The 25,290-nt window shown below is 32.4% G+C and overlaps 2 protein-coding genes across 2 annotated transcripts; both read left to right on the forward strand.

The window, feature by feature from the left end:
- Nucleotides 1-19,593: 19,593 nt before the first annotated feature.
- Nucleotides 19,594-21,111, forward strand: LOC124360746. The gene is made up of 2 exons (XM_046814612.1): nt 19,594-20,116; nt 20,699-21,111. The coding sequence occupies exons 1-2, from the start codon at nt 19,939-19,941 to the stop codon at nt 20,917-20,919; spliced, it is 399 nt and encodes a 132-aa protein (XP_046670568.1). The 5' UTR covers nt 19,594-19,938; the 3' UTR covers nt 20,920-21,111.
- LOC124361327 (zinc finger MYM-type protein 1-like) lies at nt 20,668-22,372 on the forward strand. The gene is made up of 2 exons (XM_046815376.1): nt 20,668-20,868; nt 21,092-22,372. Exon 2 carries the CDS (start codon nt 21,602-21,604, stop codon nt 22,370-22,372), a length of 771 nt encoding a protein of 256 aa, XP_046671332.1. The 5' UTR covers nt 20,668-20,868; nt 21,092-21,601.
- The last annotated feature ends 2,918 nt before the right edge of the window (nt 22,373-25,290 follow it).

Genomic DNA, 25,290 nt, shown 5'->3' on the forward strand with positions numbered 1-25,290 from the left:
TTGGTTTACGGTTCAGCCAGTAAACTGGATTTCAGATCATAAGAAATGTATGTATTGGGATCTTGGATCCAATCTCAGTGTTAATAAATGTGTAACAGTTTCTCTTGTAGATAAGAAGTGATATGTATTAATAGTTCAGTTCTTGGCCACCAGGTTGCAGGTGAAGTTAGTTTTGACACAATCCGCTAGGTGCAGGGTTGTTGTTGTCTTATTTTCAAGAATTAATTGATTATTTTGATTGAAATTAAAAATAAAGGACTGTGATAAATATAATTATATGTGTATAAATTGAATTTCAAAAATTTATAAGAATATGTTGTATATTGTACAATATAAGCAAAAACACAGGAAAAGTACTTACATTCTTTTATTACCCTCCCGCCTGCAGATTTAACTGTACTTTATTTAAGTATCAGTACTCTTAATCATTAATCGAATTTAATTCTATGTCTGACGAAGGGTTCGGGGTTGAGGAGGTTTGGTGAGAGATATTTTCCTCTCATCTATTGTTTGGAGGCTGCACTCAGTTATGTTTTGCATGCTGAGTTGCAGCTCGTCTTGGACATACATTACCATTCATATTTAGGATATACATAATCTTAATAGCTACTTTTCAGTAGGAGGTATAAGTGCTACTAATAATTTTTGATAACTGGTATTTAACACACGATTTTGCGAATTGACTTGTTAAATTTATTATCAAACATTGAAATGTAAAATAACTAAAGATTCTTGCTTCTGCATATATTATTTATACATGTACGTATATCAAACGTGAAAAGTCAATGATAGACAACATATATATGTGTGTATAGGCATGTCTGCGTATGCTTACTATTTTTGTGTATTAAACTTTTTATTTTAATTTCAATAAATTTACAAATACGATTTTATTTTATAAATCATAATTCCCACTATTAAACTATTCTGAGCAATACGTTTCGTAGCTATAATGCTATTTTCAAAGTATACTACACTTCCAGTAACTTCATTAACGATGAAGTTCATTCTTAGAAACCCTATAAACACATTTAATGTGCATAAAACCGTATAAATTCATTTCATTTACACGCATTAATTTTTACAATCAAGATTAGTTACTATAGAGTTGAATTAACCGCGACTGTTAATGTAAATGAATACATCTTCATTTATTCAAATGTCTTATTGACTATAAGAGAACAGATAAAATACTCGTACAAGTACTGTAATTTCTTACCTGATATGTCGTTAAGTTAGTAATAGCGAAAAGGTCGCAGTCGTGGTTCGCGATCACTGCTAGCATATCAGCTTTCGCGATTTCTTTCTTACCTGCTACTTAAGTTTAGGGATTACCAGCGATAACATCGCAGTCGCGATTACACAAATATTTTATCATGATAAATATCAAATTAAATATGATAAGATAGTTGTTTCATCTGTTTTATTATACAATAGAACCAAAAGAGATCCCTTTTGTTTAATATTAAATCTAAATTAAATATATAATGACACGTATTAAATGAATTATAATAACATTTCATTTAAATCAATTTAATTACATATTATAACTAAAAGAATACATAGTTTCGTATATTAATTATAAAAAATAAATTATTTATATGATGAACAACTTTTTCTATTAGTTTGATCGAATTGCGTAAGTTGAGTGTTTAGTGAAGCTGGAAATCCCTGAGTGTTACTCGGTCCAGTAACTGCTGACACCTACTGACAGCAAGTGTAACTATTTCTTCTCCTATGCCATCGCGATTTCTTTCCTCCTTTTTCCGCTCAGTAAGAGCCAGTGAAAATTATGTAAAAAGTCACATAAAAAAGTAGCAGATACGCGAATCTCGACCCCTTTACTAAGTGTAATGCAGGTATGAAATATAAAGTAACTTATACTACAGATTTAATTACTGTTATAAAATCCACCTAATATTTTACTGAAATAGACTTCTCAGACCTGTGCTTGTGTATTATTTTTTATCAAGGAAACAAGGTTACTCTACTGACATAATACCTAAGAGAGGATAGTAATAAGTATGCACTATTTTTACCTAAGTAGGCATCTCAGACCTAAGTAGGCTAAACATATATTTTCTTGTGCGGACGAAGAAAACTAATTCAACAATGGTGTCGGAAATATGAGTCGTTGGAGCAAACCCAAGAATGAGGCTTTTTACAATGAACAGTTAAATAATAAGTACCTAAACTTGTCAACTTGTGTTTCAAAATTAATTATTACCTGATAAGTGCGTTAACTGAAAAGGTAAGGACATCGACATAGGAATTCTTTAACACTCGCCTGAAATAGTTCAATAGCTAAAACCTTTGCATCTATTCATTCAAATTTTAAGAAATGTTGTTAGCCTATGAGTTATTTCACACGTACTTATAAGAAATACTTCACTCTCTGGCTTCAGGGTTCCAAACACTCCTCTCTAAACTTAAACCCAAAATGGATCATTAGATTGGAATGTCTTTCAGTAAAACTTATCTCAGGAGAGTTTAGAATGTCATTTAAAATGAAGATCCCTAAATTAAGTAAAGTGTCACTCTCTGACTTCAGAGCTAGTGAACTTAAATCTAAAATGGATCGTTAGATTGCAATATCTTTTAATGACTACAAATTATCTCAGGAGGGTTTAGAACGTCATTTAAAATGAAGATACCCATTGCCTTCTTGTTTTCAGCTGGAAATTACGTGCAAACCCGCGGGTAACTGCTAGTTAAATATATACCTAAGAAAACATCCAGTGGTGCCTTCAGTTATTAGCGAGAAATTAAGTAAGAACAATTTTCACGATACAGCAGATTAATAATCTAATTACTTCTTTATTTATTAATAAGGAAATATATATTTATAAAAGGACGTGATTTGAAAATTTAATTGGAAAAATATAGTCAATTATTACATTAATTATTACAAGTAATTTTCTATTTAAATGTTAAAATAAGGTAGGTTGGTGACATTGTAATGGTTTCTGTAGTTACTGGCCGTCTATTTAATGATACGGGAATGTCAATTATCAACAAATTAAAAAAAAATTTTACTTTATTTACACTGTAAACCGTGAGTTCACAATATTATTCACCAATTAAATGTACTGACCTGGACATACTTTTTTTCTTACTGTGGGTATTTGTCCGTCACATCAAAATTGCACATTTACTACCCTGATGACCATTCATACAAGTTGTACTTCAACCCAATAAGACCCATCATTTCCAACACCACAAATGAGTATCGGAGCTAATCTCTCAGCACACCAACTCCATTATTGAATTCGTTCGTTGGAAACTTTTATTGCTAAAACAATGCTCCTAACTAAATATAATAACTGTTAACAATAAGCTAACAGTCTAAGCCAAGTTACATCAAATCTCAATGACAAAATTATTAAATATATTTAAATTATCTAACGTAATACTTAAGTACTTTCTTATTCGTTATGTTAATTACTGCTGTTTTTAGCGATTCTAATATTAAAAGTTAAATATTTTCAAATGATATTCTGTTGTGTATAATAAAGTATATACCACCATACCCTTCTTCTATATCCTTTTGCTACATTACAACCGTTGACTTGTTGCATGTTCAGTGTGGGTGAGAACTTTAGGTTCATATTAACCTAATGACCACGTGTGTGTACGTCACCTTTCAAGTAACATGGGATGGGTGTTATAAAGTAACACTGTTACGAGCTATAATATTTTACTGTTGTTACCTGTGATAAAAGAATCCCGGTTATATAAGGAACCTATTTCTGACGCGATGAGGAGATACATGAAGTTAGTTTTGGACTAACAATCGACTTTCATTTGTATGTGTTTTCTATAAGTTTAAAATTATTTTACTGTAGATTTCACAAAAATCGATCACGTAGATGTTTGTAACAGCACATTTGCGATAACCACCGCTGGAACGGCACCGGATTAAATGTATATTCAGTTTTGCTGATAGAGTCGCCACTGCCGTCCATGTTTATTATTTTATTTCACTATGTTTAGTTTTGTGATTTATAACATTAATTTTAGATATTTTTAAGCCATAATTACTCAAATTGTTCATTAAAATGTTGAGAGAATGTTCTAAAAATTGTATAAACTCATCCAAATTCAGAACCAGATAATAAATTTCTTAATAATGATAATAAATATAATGAATCCTGAAACCGCTGATATAATGAAAACGCAAATATTCAGATGAACAAAGCATTCGATGAATCCTTATTTCTCCTTTTTTAATTTTGTTTATAACTTCTATGACGTCATTTATAATCAACAGCAAACTGCGTGTCAAACTGTGGATAAGTGCTAATTAAACAATAGTTTTAACAGTTTCGGCAGGAAAAGTAGCTTTTTTCAATGTACTTAAGACCGATCCTCTGATTTATCTATTCACTAATAACAAGTCTCACACTTTTCTACCATTTTAACTATTTACTTGAATGTAATGACTGAAAATGTTTAGAGTAAGAGGGCACGAGATGTCATTTAATAATAATATAACTTAAAAGAACAACTTTAAATCGACATTAATAGTCTTACACGCAGAGACGGCAAACTAACAAAGTAAGAGAGTCAATGGGTAATACATATTAATTGAACTAAACTGTCTCTTTGAAATTTTGTTAAACCCATCTTATTAATGCAATATTATACTACTTAAGAATTTTAAATCCCACCTTATATCCCTATCTTGTTTAATGTTGATGTATCTATCCTCTAAGATCCATAGTTGGCAACCCTGGATATCACATTCCATATATATACCTATCAGCGCTGACAACTGTAGTTGTGTGTGGTTAGGTGTATACATCTACATGATAACTCACTCAAATATTCATTATTTCCTAATTTATCTCTTTTTGGTGGCACAAAATATTTCAAATTTCTAACGCTTACAAGCATGAAACACGAGAGTTAAAACTATGACACATTTATCATTGATTGACCCCTAATACTGCACTATATAACATTTATATTTACGACTCTAATTATAAAAATCAAGGGATTTTAAACAATAAATAATACACACACTTCGTAGACATGTACCATATTTATAAACATAACATATAATACTATGATATGAATATACTCTATATGTAAACATATATAATATAATAACTAAATACAGTACAAAGTAAATAAAAATGTACTAAATTTTGGATTATTTAAATTCCTTATTTTAGATTTTTAAATAACCATGTTTATAACTCGTGGCCATATTGGATAATGGATTAATGATTAAGCGATATTCTATATAGGCAAATATAAATAAAATTGACCTACTGGCTACTAAATGAGATACTTGAAATAGTGAATATTAGATAAGAGATAAGCTGTGAATCAACAACCAGGTAAGGATGATTAACTGCAACTTTCAAAATATTCGTTTTAAGCAGGAACTTGAGAGGCTAACTTGAACATGGTAATACAACAAATATGCATGAACGCATGCACGTTATTAGACTGTTCTTAATATTATTTAAATACTTATACGGGTTTAATTATCATGATAAACGAAATAGAGTTTTATAATTTATTATATTAGTAATCTAGCATTTTTATTTTTTTAATATGTACTATTAGTATGAATTAGTTAAATAGCTTGTTAATTTTATATTCTACCAGTATAGTGAAAATCATACGTCACTTTCAGTAGTAAAATTACCAATTCACATGGTATTACTTTTTTGAATTAAAATGAACAACTTATTGTCATAAATAGTTTTTTTTAGCAAAAATTGTATTTTTCCAATTTTATATAGACGTTGGCTGCAGTTACACGACTATAAAACATTATGAAAATCAATAAAGTTTCAAGAAAAAGGTTTTATGAAAATAATCATAATAAAAACATTAATGGATTACTTTATTACTCTTGTAGCTGTAATTATTCATTAAACCATTTTCAAATTAATATGTCAAAATACCTCTTCTTTAGTGATTCAACCACAAAATATAATATAAAATTATAATGAAATTTGAAACTAACTTGCGGCTTGGCTCTTCAATTACAAAAATGTCAGTAAAAGTCATTTTAGACTGACTTTGTACAGTTTTTTTAGCGCAGCGAGTGAAAGACGCAACCAATAATCAATTCGACTACATCAATTTTCTGGTTTTGTTATTACTCACAACTTTGTCCATTTAATCTTTGCTGTATCTCTTATAGTTTCCAAGATCCTTTCAGTGTGCATACATTTTTAAACAAAATGTGTATTTGGAAGTCCAGTATTCGGCTAAGAACAACGTGACTTTTACTACAGCAAGAACCCAAATGTGTAAATAGAAAATACAAGGCAAAATAAACAATGATGACACAATAAAAACATTGTTAATAGCAATATTTACACAAAAAACATTTTTTATCATGAAGTACTATTGTCATTCTAAACTAATGCACGTGTTAATGTGAACTTACTAGAATTATATAGTAACGGTTGTGTTTACATTTAAGTGAATTTTATAACAATAAAAATAGAAATGCTGCTACGAGTCTTTAGTTATTTTCTGAGTTTAGCAAAGCCTATCACTTATGAGATTGGAAATTTTCGTTCTATCTGTCAGTCCGCACAATATTTCGAAAACGAACTGATTCATGGACTTCAATTTTGAATACAGCCTCGTTTATATATAAGGAACATAGAGTTCAAAGATGATACATATCACTCCATGGGATTTGGGTGAGCGTTAGCAAATATTTCTACATTGGTCTTATGGGTAACCATAATGGCAACCAGAAAATACCAAAGTAAATATATGTGTTAAGAAACTCAACATACCCATAAGAGATACTAACATGGGACATATTAACATATAGCATATCTATACCAACCATGTCTATTTAATGTAACTTGGTTTAAATGTAAATGGCTAAAACACTGATATGAAAACCTATTTATTGATCTAATATCTGAATGTATCGTGTGGCAAGACATGTTGAGAACGACTTTCAAATGGAGTCTTTAAATTTAGCATATAACTTCATTTCCACAACAATGAGTTTATGATGCCTCATTTTCACGTCAACCTTTTTTATGTGTTATTATCTGTCTAGAATGACATGTCTGTGTGACATAAAGAGAATGAAACGAGGTAATTATTTGTAATGATGTACGCAGTGGTGTAGCGTACTTCTACCTTGTTAGTTCAAGCTAACATTCATTATTGTAATGCTTTCTACGTAGTTTAAAATATTCGTGTACGGTAAACTTAACAATGGGAATAGAAAATAACAAACGACAATTAACGTGAACAACATCGTTAGCGTTTACTTATTCCCACTTTATAACGTGAAGCGAAGCACCTATTGATCAACGTTGGTAATTAGTATCACCATCGAACAATCATTATGGCTTCAAAAATTATTAATGCGATAGATTTCAATTTTTATGACGTGAAATACCAATTAACGCCATTAGTGACTTAAAAAGGTCGTAAAATGATCGCTACGTAACAACCGTTCAGTAATTAAAGAGCTCACACTGGTATTTGTCCAAATAGATACTAGTAGAGGGTCTATGATGTTACCTCAGACTGTCGTTCTGTTTTTTCTGTGCAGTTTTTATGCATACTGTGCGTCTGCTAAAAGCCCAGTTATTGAAGAATTAAAAAGGGAACTTAATGAAACTAAGGCAGCAATTTATGAGGTTAAACGGAGAAATAAGTGCCTTGAACATGTAATTTCAGACACTGGACTGGACTTCAAGAGGAACGTGGCAGAATTAGAGGCTCAAAATGCAAATGTCTCGGAGGAAGTTCTAAAGGGGACAGCGAAAATCAAAAGACTGTACATATATCTGACGAATGTCGAAGAAACGCCAATGCTTCTAGAGAGAGAAATTGCAAAACTCCAACACTGGATAGAAGTGAGAACACTGGGCATCAAGTTCATCAAACAAAACATAAAATTGTATAGTGAGAGAATAGAAAACGGTTCTGCTGAGAAGTGCTTTGAGTTCCAAGAGCCCGTACCATTGCTGCTTGGGCGGTCCGACAGAGATAAAGACATGGCCCTTATGCTTCAGAACGAATTGAATCAAGCTAGGACAACGTTGAACTACTTACAGTCTGTGCAGAAAGAACTACAAATGAAACTGGACCAATTGACTGCATATTACAAACTTAAAATTGATCATTTATCAGAGTTACTTGAGAGAAACATACAAGATGAAGAACACGCGAAAGAAACTGTGAAGAAATTTGAAATGGAATTAAAGGAATTGTTTGTTAGGATATCGGAGTTAACAGAGGAAGAGAATGATTTAATAAAGGAGAAAGAAAAAATTAAACATGACGTGGTCGATCTAGGAATTGTTCTTTTAAATATTAAGAAAGAAATTGCTTGCTTTGAAAGACTGGAAATGATGGTCTTGAATACAACTCCATTGTAATGGATTAATGCTCCAGACACAACTTCTATTACAGTCACAACTTAATGTAAGTGATAGTTATATTCAGAAGTATTATATAAGTTGATTTAAATCTGAATTATTCTATTGAACCTACTTCTTTTAATTGTAAACCCTTGGACTTTCCATTTACTTTACTGTATCATACATTTTATGTGAATGTAATGGATGGCAACGTTTGTTAATGTAATAAAAATAGATTTAAATTAAGTGATACAGGTTATTTGTGCATATTAATTACAACCTATTTATTGTTGTATTTGGTAGTTACATAAAATACGGTATTCCAAATGATATGAAATAATAAATTAGAATTGGTTACTTTGCATGTTCATAATTCATGACGAGTAGCTTTTAAAATGTAAGTTTGTGTTAGAGTAGAGACCATTCGACATTTATGATTATTGGACGATGTAACAAGAGCTTGTACTCGCCATGGTGTTATACTAGGTTCAATTACTCCCTCCTTTAATAGGGGACGGCTCCATTACACTCCTGGAAGAAATGTAATTTCTACAGAGGGTCGTTGGCCCAACAAACATATAGAGGTTCGATTACTCCACTGGTTCGTTGGCCCAACGACCCTATTTGTTTCATTTCTATAACTTGTAAATATAGGGTCATTGGTCCAACGAACCTTATATTTTTTATTTGCTGGTATAGGTTCGTTGGGCCATTGATCAGTGGTGTAATTGGACGATGAATTAATATTAAGCAATAATATTTGAAGAGGGTCGTTGGGCCAACGAACGTAAGTGAAATGAATCGTACGATGTTCAAAAGAGGGCCGATTACAACACCAGGCGTTGGCCCAACGACCCACACCGCTACATTGGCTCATTTTAGCGGCCATATGTAGAGAATACTTCATTCTCCTTCTCGTTATAAGTCCCCTTGCAAGGCAATGTTTTACGTTTTAAGCACTCCAGTTAATATGTCGTTTTAATGTTGTTCTCGAGATACTAATGTATGTAGAAAATATGTCATAACTGATAAAGTTACCACACACACACACACACACACACACACACACACACACACACACACACACACACACACACACACACACACACACACACACACACACACACACACACACACACACACACACACACACACACACACACACACACACACACACACACACACACACACACACACACACACACACACACACACACACACACACACACACACACACACACACACACAATACTAAAAATAAAATATATTCATATTCGTAGGAGTATGTGCTATTATTAGTATCCACAAATGCTACTATGAGATGACGTTTTGTTTTTATCATTACCTGTTTAATATTTATATAACAAGGTTGATATAAAGTATAAGTGGTTTTAAATGTAACCCAATATTAGATTATTAAATTTCGTTGATAGTTATATTTTGCATGGTTAATAAGAAGTAGGTGAAATATATTGGAATTTCGTGAACGTTGTTAGGCGCTTATGTTTTACAGGTTTAGGAATAATTATAATATTAGGCCTAATATCATATAACGTCTTAACGCCATTTCAAAACCCGATTTTATTTTCATAATAAAATGTATCGAGGATTATTTTGCATCTTAAAAACCTATTATTGTAAGATTTCTCAGGGTCAATAATCCTTAATATCATGTGAAAATTAATAATTGTTAAACAGTTATGACTACAGTTAGAAGCGTTATTTACATATTATGTTATGGTGTTTGACATTTAACACAGGTTAAATACATATTATTACACAAGAATGCAGTTTTAAGCGAATGCTATGTATAGTTCGATAGATGAACCACTTTCACTTAAAGATATTTTGTAATAATTTTAATTTTTCATCTTAAATCTTTGGAATCAAACAGTTATAAAATGCAAATAGCATAACAAGACACACAATGGAAAAATATAACACAAGATTTATAAGTAAAGAAGAACATATAGTATTTGTCGATTATTACATTGCCAGTGCCATAAAATAATTAATTAAGGTTGACTGAGGTTATGAGCAGGACGTTATGGTGTTAGCTAAATTATTGAATTAATTCAATTTTAATAATTTCAATAACATGGATATTCTTTTGAAATAATCTATAATGAATAACTTTTATAAACTACGAGATCAAGACTACTCCTTAATACAAACATGATGGAAATATTAAAAAAACATCGTTTTTTTGTATTACTGTCGTGCTTTAAAAAATAATTCTGTGTTTTAATTTGTAATCACGTCTATTTACAAATTTTGCTTATAAAAATATTTTTATTTCGTTTTCATACTGGTTACCCATAAGATAAATATATAAACATGTTTTCTAACGCTCAGGCAAATCCCATGACATGCATCATCGAACCAATGTCCCTTATGCAGAAATGAGGATTCAAGCAAAATTTCAAGTCAATAATTAAGTTAATCCTCACAAACATCTATGCACCCACTCCCATTGACATGCAGAGGAAGTTGTCCGAAAAACATTTATGATCTTCAACTAAGCCCCTTGTCTCCAAGGGAAAGGGAATTAAATAATTATCGTCATTAATCCCAAGGAATCTCCATGTCAATTTTGTTTAAAATCCATGGGTCCCTAAATCCTCTATAACTGTCGTAAAGAAATGTGGAGTTGGCTCTAGAACTTCGTATCTGTAGTTCAACATTTGGACCATGTCAATGTTGGTTAAAATCTAAGAATTAGAACACCGTCCAGCAATATTGTTCGAATATGGATTTAGTTAGAGGGATTTACTATACTTGAAATAAGAAATAGGCTTTTGATATTATACATGTATGTGACAATAGTTCCACATGGTTCGGTGACCCGTAACGAGGGTCGTTGTTATTATAAAGACAGTTTACTTTGTAATACTTCGAACAGTCTATCAATTATAATCAATAAATACACATCTCGTTAACCTATATACAAGTGTTATAATAATATTTTAATAATAATATTATTATTATATATTTAAATATAATAGGCATCAACCTAACCTTTTCCAGATTAGAAGGTTACGTGTTTAGACCACGTCGAGGTCACCAATATAGGAAAAGGTTGGGTTGATTCCTATTAAATAACAAAACTATACAGTACATGGTAACGAGATGTGAGTATAAATTGATATACTGTTCAAAATCTTACAATTTAGATAAACTGTCCTAGTAATAAGAAACCTCGTTGCTAGGCACTGAACTATGTGAAAATAAGGCTACATATATTATTTTTAATATTATATATTTTCACTGTACTTTGCACCTGCAGCTCCACTCTCCCCTCTTCACATCACCCATCACAGCGTGTAAATAAATTAATATAATATAAATTAATTAATATGTAATTTATAATAATAGTTATAGTTTTGTACCCAGTGGACTAATCGAACCTCTATAAATTATAAAACGGGTCTTTGGCCCAACGAACCTTATATTTTTTATTTGCTGGTATAGGTTCGTTGGGCCATCGATCAGTGGTGTAATTGGACGATGAATTAATATTAAGCAATAATATTTGAAGAGGGTCGTTGGGCCAACGAACGTAAGTGAAATGAATCGTACGATGTTCAAAAGAGGGCCGATTACAACACCAGGCGTTGGCCCAACGACCCACACCGCTACATTGGCTCATTTTAGTGGCCATATGTAGAGAATACTTCATTCTCCTTCTCGTTATAAGTCCCCTTGCAAGGCAATGTTTTACGTTTTAAGCACTCCATTAATATGTCGTTTTAATGTTGTTCTCGAGATACTAATGTATGTAGAAAATATGTCATAACTGATAAAGTTACCACACACACACACACACACACACACACACACACACACACACACACACACACACCACACACACACACACACACACACACACACACACACACACACACACACACACACACACACACAATACTAAAAATAAAATATATTCATATTCGTAGGAGTATGTGCTATTATTAGTATCCACAAATGCTACTATGAGATGACGTTTTGTTTTTATCATTACCTGTTTAATATTTATATAACAAGGTTGATATAAAGTATAAGTGGTTTTAAATGTAACCCAATATTAGATTATTAAATTTCGTTGATAGTTATATTTTGCATGGTTAATAAGAAGTAGGTGAAATATATTGGAATTTCGTGAACGTTGTTAGGCGCTTATGTTTTACAGGTTTAGGAATAATTATAATATTAGGCCTAATATCATATAACGTCTTAACGCCATTTCAAAACCCGATTATATTTTCATAATAAAATGTATCGAGGATTATTTTGCATCTTAAAAACCTATTATTGTAAGATTTCTCAGGGTCAATAATCCTTAATATCATGTGAAAATTAATAATTGTTAAACAGTTATGACTACAGTTAGAAGCGTTATTTACATATTATGTTATGGTGTTTGACATTTAACACAGGTTACATACATATTATTACACAAGAATGCAGTTTTAAGCGAATGCTATGTATAGTTCGATAGATGAACCACTTTCACTTAAAGATATTTTGTAATAATTTTAATTTTTCATCTTAAATCTTTGGAATCAAACAGTTATAAAATGCAAATAGCATAACAAGACACACAATGGAAAAATATAACACAAGATTTATAAGTAAAGAAGAACATATAGTATTTGTCGATTATTACATTGCCAGTGCCATAAAATAATTAATTAAGGTTGACTGAGGTTATGAGCAGGACGTTATGGTGTTAGCTAAATTATTGAATTAATTCAATTTTAATAATTTCAATAACATGGATATTCTTTTGAAATAATCTATAATGAATAACTTTTATAAACTACGAGATCAAGACTACTCCTTAATACAAACATGATGGAAATATTAAAAAAACATCGTTTTTTGTATTACTGTCGTGCTTTAAAAAATAATTCTGTGTTTTAATTTGTAATCACGTCTATTTACAAATTTTGCTTATAAAAATATTTTTATTTCGTTTTCATACTGGTTACCCATAAGATAAATATATAAACATGTTTTCTAACGCTCAGGCAAATCCCATGACATGCATCATCGAACCAATGTCTCTTATGCAGAAATGAGGATTCAAGCAAAATTTCAAGTCAATAATTAAGTTAATCCTCACAAACATCTATGAACCCACTCCCATTGACATGCAGAGGAAGTTGTCCGAAAAACATTTATGATCTTCAACTAAGCCCCTTGTCTCCAAGGGAAAGGGAATTAAATAATTATCGTCATTAATCCCAAGGAATCTCCATGTCAATTTTGTTTAAAATCCATGGGTCCCTAAATCCTCTATAACTGTCGTAAAGAAATGTGGAGTTGGCTCTAGAACTTCGTATCTGTAGTTCAACATTTGGACCATGTCAATGTTGGTTAAAATCTAAGAATTAGAACACCGTCCAGCAATATTGTTCGAATATGGATTTAGTTAGAGGGATTTACTATACTTGAAATAAGAAATAGGCTTTTGATATTATACATGTATGTGACAATAGTTCCACATGGTTCGGTGACCCGTAACGAGGGTCGTTGTTATTATAAAGACAGTTTACTTTGTAATACTTCGAACAGTCTATCAATTATAATCAATAAATACACATCTCGTTAACCTATATACAAGTGTTATAATAATATTTTAATAATAATATTATTATTATATATTTAAATATAATAGGCATCAACCTAACCTTTTCCAGATTAGAAGGTTACGTGTTTAGACCACGTCGAGGTCACCAATATAGGAAAAGGTTGGGTTGATTCCTATTAAATAACAAAACTATACAGTACATGGTAACGAGATGTGAGTATAAATTGATATACTGTTCAAAATCTTACAATTTAGATAAACTGTCCTAGTAATAAGAAACCTCGTTGCTAGGCACTGAACTATGTGAAAATAAGGCTACATATATTATTTTTAATATTATATATTTTCACTGTACTTTGCACCTGCAGCTCCACTCTCCCCTCTTCACATCACCCATCACAGCGTGTAAATAAATTAATATAATATAAATTAATTAATATGTAATTTATAATAATAGTTATAGTTTTGTACCCAGTGGACTAATCGAACCTCTATAAATTATAAAACGGGTCTTTGGCCCAACGAACCTTATATTTTTTATTTGCTGGTATAGGTTCGTTGGGCCATCGATCAGTGGTGTAATTGGACGATGAATTAATATTAAGCAATAATATTTGAAGAGGGTCGTTGGGCCAACGAACGTAAGTGAAATGAATCGTACGATGTTCAAAAGAGGGCCGATTACAACACCAGGCGTTGGCCCAACGACCCACACCGCTACATTGGCTCATTTTAGTGGCCATATGTAGAGAATACTTCATTCTCCTTCTCGTTATAAGTCCCCTTGCAAGGCAATGTTTTACGTTTTAAGCACTCCATTAATATGTCGTTTTAATGTTGTTCTCGAGATACTAATGTATGTAGAAAATATGTCATAACTGATAAAGTTACCACACACACACACACACACACACACACACACACACACACACACACACACACACACACACACACACACACACAATACTAAAAATAAAATATATTCATATTCGTAGGAGTATGTGCTATTATTAGTATCCACAAATGCTACTATGAGATGACGTTTTGTTTTTATCATTACCTGTTTAATATTTATATAACAAGGTTGATATAAAGTATAAGTGGTTTTAAATGTAACCCAATATTAGATTATTAAATTTCGTTGATAGTTATATTTTGCATGGTTAATAAGAAGTAGGTGAAATATATTGGAATTTCGTGAACGTTGTTAGGCGCTTATGTTTTACAGGTTTAGGAATAATTATAATATTAGGCCTAATATCATATAACGTCTTAACGCCATTTCAAAACCCGATTATATTTTCATAATAAAATGTATCGAGGATTATTTTGCATCTTAAAAACCTATTATTGTAAGATTTCTCAGGGTCAATAATCCTTAATATCATGTGAAAATTAATAATTGTTAAACAGTTATGACTACAGTTAGAAGCGTTATTTACATATTATGTTATGGTGTCTGACATTTAACACAGGTTAAATACATATTATTACACAAGAATGCAGTTTTAAGCGAATGCTATGTATAGTTCGATAGATGAACCACTTTCACTTAAAGATATTTTGTAATAATTTTAATTTTTCATCTTAAATCTTTGGAATCAAACAGTTATAAAATGCAAATAGCATAACAAGACACACAATGGAAAAATATAACACAAGATTTATAAGTAAAGAAGAACATATAGTATTTGTCGATTATTACATTGCCAGTGCCATAAAATAATTAATTAAGGTTGACTGAGGTTATGAGCAGGACGTTATGGTGTTAGCTAAATTATTGAATTAATTCAATTTTAATAATTTCAATAACATGGATATTCTTTTGAAATAATCTATAATGAATAACTTTTATAAACTACGAGATCAAGACTACTCCTTAATACAAACATGATGGAAATATTAAAAAAACATCGTTTTTTGTATTACTGTCGTGCTTTAAAAAATAATTCTGTGTTTTAATTTGTAATCACGTCTATTTACAAATTTTGCTTATAAAAATATTTTTATTTCGTTTTCATACTGGTTACCCATAAGATAAATATATAAACATGTTTTCTAACGCTCAGGCAAATCCCATGACATGCATCATCGAACCAATGTCCCTTATGCAGAAATGAGGATTCAAGCAAAATTTCAAGTCAATAATTAAGTTAATCCTCACAAACATCTATGCACCCACTCCCATTGACATGCAGAGGAAGTTGTCCGAAAAACATTTATGATCTTCAACTAAGCCCCTTGTCTCCAAGGGAAAGGGAATTAAATAATTATCGTCATTAATCCCAAGGAATCTCCATGTCAATTTTGTTTAAAATCCATGGGTTCCTAAATCCTCTATAACTGTCGTAAAGAAATGTGGAGTTGGCTCTAGAACTTCGTATCTGCAGTTCAACATTTGGACCATGTCAATGTTGGTTAAAATCTAAGAATTAGAACACCGTCCAGCAATATTGTTCGAATATGGATTTAGTTAGAGGGATTTACTATACTTGAAATAAGAAATAGGCTTTTGATATTATACATGTATGTGACAATAGTTCCACATGGTTCGGTGACCCGTAACGAGGGTCGTTGTTATTATAAAGACAGTTTACTTTGTAATACTTTGAACAGTCTATCAATTATACTCAATAAATACACATCTCGTTAACCTATATACAAGTGTTATAATAATATTTTAATAATAATATTATTATTATATATTTAAATATAATAGGCATCAACCTAACCTTTTCCAGATTAGAAGGTTACGTGTTTAGACCACGTCGAGGTCACCAATATAGGAAAAGGTTGGGTTGATTCCTATTAAATAACAAAACTATACAGTACATGGTAACGAGATGTGAGTATAAATTGATATACTGTTCAAAATCTTACAATTTAGACAAACTGTCCTAGTAATAAGAAACCTCGTTGCTAGGCACTGAACTATGTGAAAATAAGGCTACATATATTATTTTTAATATTATATATTTTCACTGTACTTTGCACCTGCAGCTCCACTCTCCCCTCTTCACATCACCCATCACAGCGTGTAAATAAATTAATATAATATAAATTAATTAATATGTAATTTATAATAATATTTATAGTTTTATACCCAGTGGACTAATCGAACCTCTATAAATTATAAAACGGGTCTTTGGCCCAACGAACAGTGGTGTAATCGAACCTGCATTCTACAATTTAAATTGTTACTGCAATAGGGTTGTTGGCCCAACGAACCATATACGCTATTAGTATTTGTAAGTAAATTTTGTATCGTTGGGCCAACGAACCTTGATTGTAAATTTACTGTTTAAATTGTAAATAAGGTTCGTTGGGCCAAGGACCCATTTTAGTTATGTTTTACTTTACGAAACAAATCGGTCCGATACACCACTGATCGTTGGGCCAACGACCCTCTTATTTAAAACTAAACTAATGTTTGGGTCGTTGGGCCAACGATCAGTGGAGTAATCGAACCAGACCCCTTTAATAGATTAGATAATTCTGTGGAGATACATTTAGTGTCTAATTCAGAGTAAGAACTGGATTTAATAGATAACGGCCGACACTCTGAGGTAATATGTACAAATAGTGAAGCGGGTTTAGCTTTGGCTGCAGCCAGATTATCAGATTCATCTAGGTGCATTACTAGTTTTGAGTTCCGAGCAAGTAAGTCATGCCCAATTATACATCTGTACATAAACTTGAAAGAATACCTGAACAAGAACCTAGTGTCTGAAAAGTGAGAGAGTTAGACAGCCTAGTAACTTCTCTAATAGTGGAATAATAAGTTTTTAATTGTAATGTAGGTTTGCGGTGCTGTATCATGATTGGCTGAAACTCAACCAATCAGTGGCAGCTTTTTCATAATCCGACGCTCTCTTCTTTGTTGAAGTAATTTTTCATTTTGTTTATTACTCTTGGACCATAGTACAGATTTTTGCAAGTACCTTTGTTTTCCAAAAGCTGATGAATGGGCCTACAGTATATATTTTTTTTATTTTCCTCATTTAAATACTATATTGGACCGATATAGACTGTTAATCATATTGTGGCATGTAGAGTTAAGTGCGTAGTTTTAACTATGAGTCTACTGACTTCCATAAGTTAATAGGATCATGATTTTATTATTGTTCACTATCAAAATTGAAATGGTCTAATATGATTTAACAGCGAAGTATAATAAAGTATAGTAGGGTTTATATCTGGCTGGTTTATACCTTCCATTTGAACCAACACTGGGTACAGCAAAAACCGATGTGTTACTTAAAATAAATCTGGACAATCTTTTGGATGTCCAGGATCAACACATCATTAACCTCAAATGTTGAGATAATGGGGTGTAAAAGTAGATCAATAAGTCTATTCTACTGCAGAATATGACAGTTGGAGTTGGTGGAGCTCCCTAAATTTTAAGGACTCCTAGTCTGCTGTGACTTAAGAGGCTGTTACATACCTGTACATTTGAAGGCGTGAAGAAACATCTCTCTCTATTGTTGAGATAAAATATAACATTTTCAGATATTTCTGATCCAGAATTATTGAAATTTTCCACTGAAATGTTGAGAGACTGTTTATAAAATTGCTTCAACTCATCCTAATTCAGAAACTGATAATAAATATAAGGATAACCGCATATCAGCTGATATAATGAAAAGACAAATTCAGATGATCAAAGCATAAACCGAATCAATATTTCTCCTTTAATTATTTTTTTTAATTTTTATTTTTAAACTTTTATAACGTCAATGTTAGTAGGCAGTACATTGCGTGCCACACTGTGGATAATTTCTAGTTTAATAATAGTGTTGGCAGGCAAAGTATTTTTAAGGTGTACTTATAACCACTCATCTGTTCTTTTTTCTATTTACTAATAGCAAGTCTCACACAATTCTACCGTAATATTTATTTCAATTTCAATAATTTTACAAGTACGACATTTTTATGAATCAGTTTTCAAAGTTTATACAACTTATATATACACATAATATATGTGCAGTATAGTATAAGAAGAAGCAAGAATCTCTATTCATTTTACATTTCAATGGTTCATAATAGATCCAAGTCAAATCGGAAAATTGCGGATAAAATTCCAGATATTAAAAAGAATCAGTCGCACTTGTACCTGCTACTGGAAGGTAGCTAGCTGGTAAAGCTCATCACGAGTGTGACAAATGTAACATGAACGTGTCCAAGAGGAGCTGAACTCAGCATGCAAGACACAACCGAGTGCAGCCTCCAAAGAATAGATGAGAGAAGATTATCTCTCATCAACAACAGCAGAGAACTAGTCAAACAAATCAAAGATTTATTTCCAATAATGGATACGAGTACTGATACTTAACGAAACTAAAGTTAAATCTGCAAGCAGGAGGGTAATGAAATAAGGTCAATACTTTTTTTGTGTTTCTATTTATGTTGTACAATAAACAGCATATCCTTATCAGGCCCCCGGCCAGGGGGGGCCCCCAAATGAAGGTGGAAAAATTGAAAATGAAATTAAAGTTTATGTGAAATTTATTGATTACTGTAGGGTCGTAGGGATATTTCATCGAATCATCAAAATGTCTTTATAAAAAAATATTTAAATAGCTTTTCAATATAAAATAATGGACAGATATTGTTCTCACAGACATTTCGTAACAAAAATAGACAGACTATCAATCAGCCTGTCAGTTGTTACGCAATTAAAGAAATGCAGTTTGCACTTTTAGTTCACCTTACTCCCCCATCCCCAACAGTAATAAACTCGTCCTGACGTCGACGTGACGTAGACGGCTCCGTCTGCCGACTGCCTCTGCCACAGCTGACAGACGACAGTGAGAGTGACTACGACTAGTGAGCTAGTGACAGACAGCCCGGATAAGGTTATGTTATGTTGATGGTAAACTAACACCAAAAACTGACGTTTTGGCGTTCGTCCGTTACTCGTTTGTTACGGTGTTAAAGTGTTATACAATTTGTATTCTTATTCTTGTATTTGTTAAAATGAAAAGAAGCTATCAAAGTGGGGCAAAGAAAAGGCAAGACAAGAAGAAAAGAGAAGAGGATGCTTCAAAGTGTTCTTCCACCCTATCTGCTTGGTTATGTCCTACTACTAGTACTACTACAACTAAAAGTACTAATGTCACATCTACATCTAGTACTGAAACTAGACCAATAATTGGTGAGTGGTTTGAATTTAGATACGGTATTTAGGCCTAATTAATTAGCTTGGCCAATAACTATATAATTAATATCTTAAAATTTAACTATGTTAAAATTAACTGTGTTAAAATTTAACTAGAGTTTGGATGTTTGATTGAGTTTAGACCACTGTGTCTGACTCAGACTGCAATCTATTCTAATCTAATAAGCAATGTTTGTTTGTGAATTTATCACTAGTCATATATAGGCTACATATTACCTACTATTGTGTAGTGGTCATTTAATTTTTTATGTGATTTTTATGATTCCTTGGGTTTCTACTTCTTTCTGTGTAGGTATTTTATTTGTTTATACATGTACAGCAGCACAGCATGAATATCTATCATAGTAATTTTATATCTTTTTGTGATAATATGATGTAAAAAATGCACCACACTCGCTTGCACATTCATTATTTATGAGGCCATGTATCTACTCTTTTTATATTTTTTTATATATTTTTATATATTTTATTATATCTTTACAATGTTATTAAAATTGGCTTTAAATTATATGTTATATGTAACTTAATGTTATTTTGACTTGCTATTTTTTATTGCAGCCTCAGTCCCAGGAAATGAGATTGAAGAGGAAGTTACAGCTCAAGATAACGCTGAAGAAAGTATTGATGAAGAAGTAACATGCCTAGGGCTAGGGCATCAACAAGAAAATTGTGCCAAACCTCCAACAAGTCCTACGTCAAGCAGTGAACTGATCGGCGTAAATGATCAAGTAAGTAGACATGCCAAGTACAGAATACTTATATTATATTTTTCAACATAACAACATATGCTGTTTTATCGCCCTAAACATGGAATCCCTACGATAAAATATTCCATGGTTACATGGAAGTAAACAGTATTACTTCCATGTAAACATGGAATTACAGTAAGTCCCTATTGTTATGATCATGTTTGTAAGAAAAAAATACTAATGCATTGCAATCTACTTACAGGTGGAATGTAGCCGGACGAATAAAATTAATGAAACTTGTTTAAACGCCGGAGAACCCCATTTTCCAGACCAGATCATCGATCCAGAGGTGAAAAAACGAATTATTGAATTAGGACTAGGACCCTATCAACCGGTTGGCCCATTTCCATATGATGGAAAACAAGGTAGGTCCTTTTCAGACAATTATTTTACCCTGAAGTCAAAGTCTGGGCTCAAACTGAAAAGAACTTGGTTGTGCTATTCGTCCAAATTGGATTGTGTTTATTGCCAACCTTGCTGGTTGTTTCCCCAGAAAGGACCTGTAGGAGGATGGGATTCAGGATTAAGGGACTGGAAACATTTGTCTGATCGCATAAAGACACATGAGAATTCACAGCACCATGCTGATTCCTGCTTGGTTTATGAGCAATGGCGACGTCATGGCTCAATAGACGATGCACTAGAAAAAGGTTTGAAGGAGGAGCGGAATTTTTGGAGGAAAGTTTTGAAGAGGGTCTTAGATGTCTCCCTTATGTTGGCAACATGCAACCTTCCTTTTCGTGGAGACAGTTGGCATATCACTGATAGAAATAAAGGTAATTTTCTATCATTGATTGAATTGCTGTCAAAATATGACACTATCCTAGAAGATCTAATTACAAGGCCAAGTGGTACTGTTAATTATCTCAGTCCAACAATTCAGAATGAAATTATTTCTCTGATGGCTAGTGAAGTGCTTAGTGGAATTAAAGAAGAGCTTTTGAGTGCGCCTTTTTTCTCCATAATTTACGACACAACACAAGATGTAAGTAAAGTAGATCAGCTAAGCGAAGTTTTTCGCTATGTAAAGATTGACCATGACCAACTCGGAAAACCTTGTGAGTTGAGAATTTGTGAAACGTTTACATCTTTCACAGCAGTTACTGACCAAACCGCTTCGGGGCTAGAAGACGTCATCATAAAATCAATTTCAGAAAAAGGCCTTGACATAACAAAATGCAGAGGACAAGGATACGATGGTGCATCGGTCATGAGTGGTGTGTATAATGGAGTACAAAAGAGAATCCAAGAACTTGCACCCCATGCCTATTTCATTCACTGTGCCAGCCATAATTTGAATCTGGTTCTTAAAGATGCCGTTGAATGCAATCGAGAAATAGCACAATTTTTTGAGACGGTGCAAAATATTTACAGTTTTTTTGGCCACAGCATTGTTCGGTGGCAAGAACTAAAAGTCGTTTCTGGTTGTACAGAGAATCCGAAGGCTCCTGTTCCTAAAGACAAGGTAACATTAAAGACTTAAACCCTACACGTTGGGCAGGGAGATATGAAGCTGTGTACGCTTTAAAGGAAAGGTTCGGTGATGTAATGAAAGCCTTAAATAAAATAATTTTGACAAGCAAAAAGCCAAAGGAAAGGAATGAAGCTGAGGGGCTCAAAAAAAGGTTAGAATCTTTTAGTTTTGTTTTGCTCTTGACTGTCCAGTGCAAAATATTAGGGGAAATAAACATTGCCTCAAAATCCTTAAAAACGGAATCTATTGATTTAATGACAGCGTACGATCTCCTAGGCAATGCTTTATTGAAAGTAACCGAACTTCGTTGGTCCTTTGAAGAAGTCTGTAGTGAAGCAGAAGAAGTATGTTCAAAATGGGGGATTACGATTACCCATGAATTTATTGGCCAACTTGCAAGAAAGGTAAAAAAGCACTTTGATGAACTTTGTGAAGACCAAAGACTGACAGATCCTAAAAGCAATTTCAGAGTGACAATATTCTTCCCAATGGTTGATACTATAGTGTCACAAATTGACAACCGTTTTAAAGGCATGAAGCAAGTGATTGATGCCTAAAATTGTTCACCCTTCTTTCCTGGCCTCATGTTCAGATGAAGAACTGCGTTGTGAAGCTGATAATTTTGTAAGCAGATTTTCAGATGATGTAACGCCATTGTTCAAAGCTCAGATTTTATCAGTAAGGAATGCTTTTCAATCCAAATTAAAGGATTTCAAAGAAGTAAAAGAAGTTGCAAATCTCCTACTCATTGAAAACAGTTCCCTAGCATCAACCTACCCGGATGTACTAACAGCATGCTTTATGTACCTCACAGTCCCTGTGACAGTAGCCAAAGCAGAGAGATCATTCTCAAAATTAAAACTCATCAAAAACTACCTGCGAAGCTCCATGTCCCAACAACGTCTCACTGATTTGGCTCTTTTGTCTATTGAAAATGACAGAGCCCGAAAAATAGATTTTGACCGAATTATTGATGTTTTTGCTAGTGTCAAGTCAAGAAGAAAGTCTTTTTAGTAAGTTCAGTTGCATTCTCACTATCAAACTAGTTGGGCAATTTTAAACTTGAGAATGAGTGGGTATTACCACCATTGATCATATATAATTAATGGTATTACCAGTATTACCATAAACACCATAAATAAATATATAATTTATTGTGTATTCAAAGGTATTACATAATTAATGATATTACTTGTATGTTTATCTACTAAACTACATTGCTTGGATGTAGGCCTAAGAAGAGACTAAAAAGTTTTAAGACATCAGCACTTATGTCTTTATTTATTTATTATCTATTGTGAATAAAATTTGAAAAAATAATTGTTTTTCATTTTCCTTTCAGCACTATAAATAGAATACCAATCACAATGGTAAGCTGAAAAAATAATGGCTCTAAAAACCAAACTAATGGCACCAGGGCCAGAAGTCATACAAATTTGCATATAAAATCATTACCAGTTTATGACTTACCGTAGAAATTTGTAAACATAGTTTAAGCAAACAATTAAGTATTATAGATTTAATAAGAAAAAAAGGTAATAATAATAATAATAGGATAATAATAAAAAAATGCACATAAATTCTAAGCCTAAAGATCCAATTACTGTATGCTTATATCTATTAATTAAAAAAAGTGCGAAATATATAACAAAGGGGGGCCCCGAATGGACTTTCTGCCCCGGGGCCTCCAAGGGCCTAGCTACGGGCCTGATCCTTATAAGTAACTTACATCCAATACAGAAAAGTATAATTTTTTATCATAGTTCTTTATTTTTATTTTATTTGAGTCAAAATATCCATTAATTTCATGAAAATAAAACAACAACCCTGCACCTAGCGGACCGAGTAAAAACTAACTCCACCAGCAACCTGGTGGCCAAGAACTGAACTATTAATATAGATCACCTGTTATCAAATGACAAGAGAAATTCTGTTACAAACTTATTAATACTGAGTTTGGAACCAAAATCTCACTACGTAAATGACTTATGAATTAAATCCCAGTGATTGTATACAGCCTGAACATCGTAGTAAGTTACCGATACCTGTTTACCACAATGTTGTACCTTTCCTCTTCGTCATCCATCTATATAAAGTATGGGTTCCCTTCCAAATTACAATAACAAATATGTTCATGAAATGTTAGTGGTTAGGAAATATTCTCTATTATTGACTCTGCGTTGACCATGTCTGTACTCGGGATACTGTAAAATATGCATCTCTGTCTGTTTGTCCACACGATATCCCGAGATAATCTCTGAAGATAACTTACAATCATTTGAATAATACCTCATCAATACTGCCATATGGTATTGCCCTCCCGCTGATTTAACTAATAACATTTATTTACGGAAACAATGCAAAATATATCCTCTAGTGATGGGAAAATCGATTACACAACAGAATTGAATATAGTGTATTCCAAAGTACCCTTGTATTCGATTAGGCATTCGTAAATACTGTCTAACAGACAAGTTTGAAGACTAAACTTGCGTTACTTCCTTCCCGTAACCCATCGTTTCTTGGTTATTTGGAATTGGCCTGCCAAAATAAGGGGGAATCCTTTGTCTTTTTCTGCCTCCTGCAAACATGTCATACGCTCATACCCATGATTTATGAACTCAAGGAAATATATATTAGATAACCAGCTACTTTATTCCCGTCTGAAAGATTCTTTTCTACATCAGGTTTTGTCACCAATGGTTGTATAAATAAATTGAAACAAAAAACCTCAATCATATTTTGTTTCTATTCAAGAACATGAAATTCAAACATTAATTTCTGTCTTTATTGTTTACAAATATATTTATGCTTGAATATTTGTACAATTATATATCTTGTCCAGTTTAAACATTTGTTAATAACTTATTCCAAATTATGAATCTCCCCTTAATTATTCTTGTCATGGTCCAAATACACACACACAC

Source organism: Homalodisca vitripennis, chromosome 4, assembly GCF_021130785.1.
Source record: "Homalodisca vitripennis isolate AUS2020 chromosome 4, UT_GWSS_2.1, whole genome shotgun sequence".
NCBI lineage: Eukaryota > Metazoa > Arthropoda > Insecta > Hemiptera > Cicadellidae > Homalodisca > Homalodisca vitripennis.

Bases quoted from the DNA above. Each gene is read 5' to 3' on its own strand.
- LOC124360746 (XM_046814612.1), top strand. From the start codon at position 19,939: ATGAAAAGAAGCTATCAAAGTGGGGCAAAGAAAAGGCAAGACAAGAAG. The intron at 20,117-20,698 runs GTGAGTGGTTTG...TTTTTATTGCAG, and splicing joins TGAAACTAGACCAATAATTG to CCTCAGTCCCAGGAAATGAG.
- LOC124361327 (XM_046815376.1), top strand. From the start codon at position 21,602: ATGTTGGCAACATGCAACCTTCCTTTTCGTGGAGACAGTTGGCATATC.